The 8934-nt window shown below is 38.1% G+C and overlaps 1 protein-coding gene across 4 annotated transcripts in view; it reads right to left on the bottom strand.

Annotated features, from left to right (window-relative positions):
• hnrpkl (heterogeneous nuclear ribonucleoprotein K, like) overlaps positions 1-8809 on the bottom strand; it is a 12848-nt gene extending 4039 nt beyond the window's left edge. Inside the window, exons 1-14 of one of the 4 annotated variants that reach the window (XM_043239387.1) lie at positions 8679-8809; positions 7050-7160; positions 6564-6661; positions 6422-6478; positions 5515-5558; positions 3764-3836; positions 3216-3329; positions 2956-3084; positions 2549-2859; positions 2234-2287; positions 1700-1742; positions 665-680; positions 447-479; positions 269-336 (exon numbers count right to left, since the gene is read on the bottom strand). In XM_043239387.1, coding sequence (XP_043095322.1) covers positions 269-336; positions 447-479; positions 665-680; positions 1700-1742; positions 2234-2287; positions 2549-2859; positions 2956-3084; positions 3216-3329; positions 3764-3836; positions 5515-5558; positions 6422-6478; positions 6564-6661; positions 7050-7110 — 1101 coding nt within the window. In that variant the 5' untranslated portion in view covers positions 7111-7160; positions 8679-8809. The remainder of the gene's footprint in view (positions 1-268; positions 337-446; positions 480-664; positions 681-1699; positions 1743-2233; positions 2288-2548; positions 2860-2955; positions 3085-3215; positions 3330-3763; positions 3837-5514; positions 5559-6421; positions 6479-6563; positions 6662-7049; positions 7161-8678) is intronic. The other 3 variants (XM_043239388.1, XM_043239389.1, XM_043239390.1) reach the window with 3 other exon arrangements.
• Positions 8810-8934: the final 125 nt, after the last annotated feature.

Genomic DNA, 8934 nt, shown 5'->3' with positions numbered 1-8934 from the left:
AAAAAAAAAACCTTGCTAAAACGAAATCCTTATTACACTCAAAAATATGATTGATTATACAGAACAGAATATAAACAATACTAAAGAAACACTGCTGCTTTAGGTGTGGGCAAACAGACTTTGAATCAAATCATTTCACAAATCAAGTCACTCATTAACTGCACCACCAAATAAAATTCAACAGTGAATATCACATTTATTTAAAAATAAAATATAAATGAATGTTTTTCTATTGTTACAAACGTGTCACGTGTCATTTTGGACTCACGTCTTTAGGGATAGTCACTTGCGTTGTAATAACAGGTCCACCGATGTCACTGTAAGAACCTCGACCACCTGATGAAACAAACGGCTTACTGTGATTAAGTCAATGCCTATATATGCCTCTCATTAAAGCAGAACAAATATACAATCCATAATCCATTTTCACAATATCTGACACTCACCAGATTGGAAGGGCTCCCAAGAAGAATTATTGTCTTCAGATGAAACAAGAAAAGAAAAATAAGATGGAAAAAGTGACCAAGATATCAGAGCTATGACAGTAAAGGATAAAGAGAGAGAAAGCAGGAAATGCTAGTCTATTGAGGAGTGCAGTGCTCCGTTTGACTGGAGGTAACCTTGAGCTAGTGTGTGTGTGTGTGCGCAGCTGAAGAACACTCACCATATCCACCTCCACTCTGTGTACAACGACGGGGGAAAGAGAGGGAAAAGAAAAAAAAACATCAAGTCAATTCAGAGAGCACAAGCGTAAACTCAAAGCACATTCTGCTGATTCTTTAAGCTTCCAATCTGACACGTCTATTTAAAATGAAAGCAATAAACCACTCGAGGCCATGCGATACAGTCATTTTTACCACGGTTAACACGGTTTTAGGTCCCTGCTTTGCCACACACCTAACATTCCCCAACCGATGTAAAACCACTGTAAAGCCTGGCCTCAAAAATACAGATTATTAAAAACTGTGCAATGACAAAATGCACTTTTTTTTTTAAAACCACGTTTTTGCATTCCAAAAAAATCCACAATATTTAAAATTTCTAGTGAAAATGTAAGGGACAAATATTATGGTATCATGAATCATAAGATGAATTTGAAAGCCTTTTTATGTTGTTGTTTTTTTTTTAATTCAAAATATGTATTATTTGAAAGAAACTACAAATGTATTTTTTAAAATGGATTGCGTCATTGAGTAGAATTTTCTCTTTTGATTTTGTTGTAAGAAACGTGGCCCGGGTGTGTTATGGGGTTGAGCTCTGCTAAAGACACTGGGTGTTTTACAGAGGCTCCTGGACTGGACACGTATGAGCTGAGGCTCTGTGTGGACGCTTTCAGGCTTGCCATCTTCCAGAACTCTCAACTCACTCAGAGCAGCAAAACCCAAAGTTCATTGGCGAGTGTGATGGCTTTCACCTACGTATTTAACTGCTCCTTGGTAACCAAGGCAACAAGTGATTCAAAAATCTGTTGCCAAGCAACAGCAGGCCAAACCAGTGCACTAGGCATAAGAGCTTCCCATATGCATCTATTACACTATCACTTCAGAGAGAAAGAACAAGCCATTCCACGTTTTTCTGAAAGTGCCCATTAATGAAAAAAACCCTATATCCTTCAAAACGATAGATGACCATCAAATGTTGAATCTCAATATATGCTTCAAAACTACAAATTCACAATCGGATGTTGATTTATGCTCACCATGCTCTCGTAGCGGTCTCCAGGTCGCCCCCTTCGGTCACTGCTTACAGGAGAGACATGCTTAATTTTATGTGCTCAAAACAAAAAAACCCTACCAACAGGCAAACTATTACAAATAAATAAATAACAACAACAACAACAAATTACTATAATAATAATAAAAACTATAAGTGATTCAGATTGATTCAGTTTCAGAAGCTCATTTGATTCATATTTGATTTGATTCAAAAAATGGGAAAAAAATGAAACAGATTTTACAGGGCCCAACTAATGTTTTATATTTATGGTAAAAAATATTTTTTAGGTTGAAAATGTATATTAACAAATATTTAACAACATTACGCATGTCTATTTTGGTTTGTATTTGACCCAATAAATGTAATTTGTATTTGTTACTCCTCTTAATTTGGTTTGGGATTAATTTCACGCTCTTTGTGGAGTTTCGTATTTTGTGATTTGCTGCTTGTTTTTGTTTTGCTCTTAGTGCATCTAGGGCATACGTCAGTAAAATCTACAGCTTTTCCGATCACTTACTTTGGTCTGTCGTCCATATTGCTGTGATAGCTCTGGTGGGAAAATCGATCACCTCTGGAAACAAAAGTCACGCAACTAGTTATTTCTTTCCCACTAACACCAGTGTAATTCTATGCTGGCATGATGCATTATATACAGGTTATGGCAGATTAACTCCTAAGAACTTGATTCCCTCACTTACATCATCCAGCAATACCAAAGGTAACCAATTAAAAGGATTATTAAATGGAATTTTATAATAGATATTTATTGATACCCTTCTGGAAAACCTGTAAGCTGCTGCAGGTTGTGGAAATCATTGCTACATTGTCTTACCCTCCTCTAGGTGGTGGTGGTGGAGGAAGAGGCAGATTTCGGGCCCTACTGCTCCCACGTCCTCCTCGGCCGGGTGGGGGTGGAGGTGGTCCACGACGAGGGCTCATATCATCATAATCCCGTCTGGATGGAGGCATGGGACGACCTCCACGGCCAGGTGGCATGCGATCGAATCCTCCTCTGCCTCGCATCGGGAACCCACCCATAGGCCGCCTTCCTCTTTCTTCATACATCATGGTGAAGCCGCCATAATCATAGGTCTCATCATAAAAGTTTGGATCGTAGGGCTGGGCTCGACCTTTAATGGGAGCCTACAAACAATGCAGGACCATTCGAAGCATTATTTACCAGCCAAGCAGAAACCTTTGGATTTTGCTAGTGTCTAATGAGAAGAAACCTCATCTGACCTCTGAAATCAGCTCTAGAATGACCTTGATGCACTCAACCACACGCTCCGGTTTACCCCCGACTAGCACTACACGGTCAGTAGAGTGGGGGCAACATTCCTGGAAGAGCTTGATTGTAGTCTGGGTATTCTTAAAAAAATGAATGAACGCATTTTTCATTGTCAGGGATATTCATGTTTTTTGTGAAGCCAATTAAATATTAAGCCACCTGGTTACTTGCTCTATTTTACCATACGTGGTATTTTTAGTACTGTGCTTACCTCCCTTAGTTCCTTGATCTTGGCACCTTTGACTCCGATAATGCCTCCGGCCAAACTCTGATGAATCAGCAGACGCAGCTCACAGTCAAAGTCAGTCCCACTGTAGTGCTGATACTGCCAAACATGCAGAGCAAAAGGAACATTTAAGGAATCATGCAAACCAAGAGACACAGTCACATCCACATCTTCATGAAAATGCACACAAATGGTTGTAAAGCTTTTACGTTTTTAAAACTAGTATTCTATGTTCACCAAGATTGCATTTATATTTATTGAAAATACCTTTTTTATTTATCCCTATGAATCATTCTATTATGCTGATCTGGTGCTCAACGAACATTTCTTAATATCAAGATGTGCTGCTGAATTACGAAAAAAGCTTTATTTAATAACTGAAAATAAGTAAAGTGTGGCTTTAAAATATTTGTACAAACTCTTATGTTGTTAGAGATTTAAGAATCTCCAAATCGTATGCATTTGAAGCTAATTGTGTGTATACAAAACACTAATGTTGACTTAATGGTGTCTACTGGGTTTTATACGCTCACCTCCTCCAGGGTAGGGATGATCTTCAGCAGAATCTCACCAATAGTCTCTATATCTGCACTCACACTCAGGATACTGTAGCAGCACATCAAGCCAAATGAAAGACAAAAGCAAAACAAACGGATACAAAACTTTAGATCCTGAGCCCTGCTGCATACCACAAAGCAATGAAGAAGGGGGAAATAAGACTTTGAATTAAAAGAAAGTAAATTAAAAAGAGGACTGCTGAACACATGTTTTAAGTCTTCCAACACTGGACTGAGATACGGGCAATTGACATGCACTCAGTTCTCGCACATTCAATTAATACAGGCCTTGAAGAGATGGGCGACAGCGGGAGGGCTGAGACTGAACAGGCACTGTATGGCTACACGAGCCGAGAGAGAGAATGAGAGAGATCAAGACAGGCCTGCTTACCACTATCCCACCACCAGAACATTTGGGGGAGAAAGGAAGAAAACAAAAAAAAACATCTTGCAAATCACTGTATGGTGCCATCAGCACATCACATTCTCTCAATGACGAGAGAAACCAAATCAAAAACTAACAGAAAAAGCAAAAGAACGAGGCGAAGGGGAGGGGAAGAATGATAGATTTATTTGCAGATAAAGAGCCTGAACGTATGTGGGCTAAGAGAGAAAGAAAGGAAAAAAAAACAAACAAAAAAAACAAGGGGAAGGAAATGCAGCACCAGAGAAAAATCAAAGACAACAGTGATGAGTGACAGAGAGGGCTGCGGTACGGCGCAAGCTCAGAATCATGGACAGTGATGTTGGGAACAGTGAGGGAAGGGGGCTCAGGGGTTGGGAGTCAACAAGGACAGAGCGAAAAGAGATGGCCTTCTCCACAATTCACTGTCAGTATCAACAAATGAAAATAATCATCCAAACTAGGACTGGGCAGTATGAATCATTGGATGTAAAAACTGATCATATATTTAGCTGCTTAACGTTACATGCGTTACTCTGAAATAGACTGTTTTATGTTACTGCAAAGAGGAATACAAAAATACTAGTGATGCACCAAAATGTTTGGTAAAATCAAATTAAAGTTTTGACGACTGAAAAAAAAAAAAAAAAAAAAAAAAAAAAAGTTCCTGTAATTGAGCAGTAAGCAGTATATTTAAGGTTGCTGTAATGTAGGTGCATCACTGCAAAACCCAGGAGGATGATCAAAACATTTAGCTGTGGTTAAAAAAAAACTTCTCATATAATGAATTCACTATATTTGTTTTTAGAACATTGGTTATACACATCTTATAGCTGTTTTTGCTTTCATACTTATGTGATGAATAATCTGATATTTTGGTCTAATAAAAACTAAAATATAAAAAGTAACATTAATCTGAAATTGCAGCATGGTTTTATATATATACACACACATTTTTTTGTCATACCACCCACCCCTAATCCACACACTTCATTCAGCAGACTAATATGAGTGAGGTCTCTCCCCATCTGAGAGGTGACTGATTATATACATTTCTGTGCGACAAAATGTTCGCAAATTATATTCAAAGACTTAATGGGGGTGTTGAGGAGGAGAGAAAACATATATATAGAAATATATAAATAAATATATACAAAAAATAAAGAAAAAAAAAAAAAAAAAAGTCAAATGGAACAATACACGTTTCTTAAAAGGGGAGGGGGACTATATGTGTGAAAATGTTAAAATGAAACAGAAGTCAGGTTATCAAAGACATGTGTTCTCTTTCTAATCAGGCAGTGAGGCAATAACTGGTGGGACATACCGCTCTGGGCCACTGCTGTCTGGGACTGATACACTGGCATTGTACTGCATTGGTCGTGGAGGTTGGCATTGGGCAAGGGCATTCAATCACATGATGTCAAGTAAGGTGCCCGTTTAAGGAGGGGCACGTTTATGGGCGGGGCCAACCGGGGTGTCAGGTGGGCGGGCGGGCGTTCAGGGGCGGAGGTTGGGCCAACATCAAGGTGGGCAACGCAGGAGGGGCAAGTCGATCCAGTACATGGGCAACGGAGGAAGGTGGCCAAAAACAAAAAAGTAAAGGAGAGGGAAGAGGGGGAGAAGGAATACATTTTTAATTGAATACAAGGCTATACTCATTAATCTACTGTCCAATTTTCTTTTTTTCTTTTTTTTGAAGAGACTATGCAATGAATGCACAAGAAACAGGGCTGGACAGATCTGAAGACTTTTTAAATGTAGAACCACCGGGCAACAGTGGTTCCCACAGGACTATGGGTCAGCTCAAGAGTCAAGACATCTGTAATTGGGTTTTGATAGTGGGGGAGAGTGAAAGAGAATGCCTTCAAGAGCATAAAGTCGAGAAGCGCTTCCCCTTTAATACACAATGTCAAAGACTCACAAAAAAATAGCCTCATTTCAGAGAGCCTGTCTGTCCAAATGAGCCAACCTATAGCTACAAAATGGAAGATCTGCCCTCAAGATCAAATGCATAAAAATCTTTGCAGGATTTTAATGGGATTTTAATGGACGGATTGCTGTCATGAGCTCTGATTTGTGTGATTTCAAATCCGACTGATTCGTGTTTTTGCTGACAAAGCTGAAATGCTCACGAAAACAACGGTTGGATTTGAAAATGCTGTTACAACTTGACCATTAGAGAACTTTGCTTAAAGGTTCATAATAAGCATGGAGCATGGTCTAATACTCACATCTGTGCGTAAGGCTTTAATGTTCTTGCCTCCCTTTCCAATCACAGCCCCTGCATTCTGAAAACATAAAACGACACTTTTAAAACGCAATCTATATCACAAGAAATGAGGAAGAAAAGTGCATTTGTACGGCTTTACTCACTTTGCTTTGGAGCAGCACCCTGAGCTCTACCATTTCATCTGTGTTGCGGGAGCGTTTGAATGCCTGTTCCTCATCCATGTCCTCAGCGGGGCGCTTGCCTGAGGGAACACAGATCTGGCGCGTGAGCCTCAACGACAATTAAGACTTTCCTGTTTATTAAACCGTTCGTTCTGAGAGAATGCCATTATGGAATCCAAAACACAAACGAGCATTATTAACTGAAAGCGGTTTAAAAAATTTTTTTCTATGGTAGAAAGAAGATCATTTATTTTAAAATCCAGATTTTAATACATACGTGTTGGGAGTATAAGGCAATCACTGAGAAAATGCTTCTATTTTGGATTTTGTCCATTATTTATCACAATCATTCACATAAACATGTTACTGGGAGTAATAGATCTTGAGCTCAGAAGATAAGGCCATCAGAATGAAACATGTATTTGTTATTTAGCCTTTATTTGGACAAAGTAGAATACTATTCATTACCGTTTGTGTCAGTGTTACTGAAAGTGGTCTCTTCTTCCTGCTGCTCAATTTCTGTCTCCATTGTCTTCAGCCAGCGGTGAAACTGGAATAGGCTGTCCTCGAAGGGTAACTCTAATAGAATCATTTTAAGTGTAAAAACAACGCAAAAGGTCAACGTGAAATCAAATGATACTTAATGAATACATTTTCCCGGTCTTAATGTATAAAATATATTCCTACGAAATAACTTTTTTCATCAATATACAACGGCTTGTTCTATATCAGAATGAGCTTTTAGCTGACGAAAAAAAAAAAAACATTTCTAATTTCTTAACACCTCCAAAGACCTTTCAATGATTCTCAATGGGTTTTGATTCAGGTGGAGACCCATCACAGTATCAGAATTGTACAAAACGTAAACTGACACGTACTGCTTTTACAAGAACTACAATATGCTAAACTAGTAACATAAATTGTGTTGCAGAAGAGACACCAAGACAAACTTTGTATTACTGGGGAGATTGATTGGACCCGCGGGTTTTGGCATCATGAGACTGCAAAATAAAGGGAGTGTTTTCTTATCTGCTGTAAGTCTATTTATTATCCAAACAATACATGATTAGATTAATTTATAATAACTTGTTTCTAGCATCATTGTTTACCAGAACAGCCTAGCATCCCAGCAGCTGAAAACCACTGACAGAAAGACAACTTTTCACAATCCAATCATTTCCAGATTAATAAAATCAGGTCCCATCCTACATTTTTTTTTTTTTTTTTTTAAATATCTTGTTTACTCTGAAAACGTTTGACTTTAAAAGCTATATATATATATATATATATATATATATATATATATATATATATATATATATATATATATATATATATATATATATATATATATATATAAAAACATCCTAAATCAATTTATTTAAATAATTACAATACCATTAAAACGCAACAAATGTATTTTTTACCCGCAAAAACACAGTTGTGAGTATTTCGTGAGACCTAACGATAAAGAAATATTTACTCTGGTTATATATTAGAAGCACTTAGTTAAGGGTTGTGTCAAGGCCCAGTGTTTCAAAATGGTGCGCAAGTAGCATTTAGCCTGCTAGCTTTACAGTTACAGTTGCCATAACAGTACAAGCCTTCATTAACTGACAATACGGCTGCGTTTACTGAAATGCACGAAGAAAATTCGAAACAATTTAGCAGATTATAACAAGAACACCTGTCCAAAAAAATATTTGAAATTAAATCTTTCTGCGCCTGCGATGGACGGGTATAAAATGGCTTGTTTTCTAGATTCACTCTTATTGTAAGCCAATGACAACACGGGGTTTGGTTAGTCAATTTAGTGTACTTATTTAGAAACCGTTTGCGTCTGTGTGCAATATTTTGCTTTGGTTAGATAATAGGGACATAGTTATCTGGTGACTGTTGCGTATGATCAGCAGGAAACTCCATTTTGAGAATTGCTTACCTTAGCAAGCTAACTGGCTAATTTACAGTACGGCGTCGCGTATAATGGTCTAACTAATTACCGTTCGACATTTCTGTTATTTATAACTCCGGGAAATTACTGCACAGCTCTAAAAGCAGGTGCCTGTGTGGAAATAGGATTCAAAATATTGAACAAACCTGCAGGCAGCCCTTCCGTCACACCAATATTCGCCCGAAATTTCTGCGCCTTCTACCTTGATTTCATTGTAGGTTTACGTGCAATTTTTAGCTTCATGATTGGCCATACCAGAATTCAAACGCGCAGTTGTATTGGTTTAAACTACCGTCAATACAAAATCTAAGACTCTAATTGGTTGAGAGTGCTGTCAGCTAAGTAATGTCGTCCCGCCCCTTAGCATTCGCTTACATTATAGGCTATCGTCATAGCAACTGT

Source organism: Puntigrus tetrazona, chromosome 5, assembly GCF_018831695.1.
Source record: "Puntigrus tetrazona isolate hp1 chromosome 5, ASM1883169v1, whole genome shotgun sequence".
In the NCBI taxonomy this organism is placed as follows: Eukaryota; Metazoa; Chordata; class Actinopteri; order Cypriniformes; family Cyprinidae; genus Puntigrus; species Puntigrus tetrazona.
This window is presented reverse-complemented; position numbering and strand designations above follow the sequence as displayed.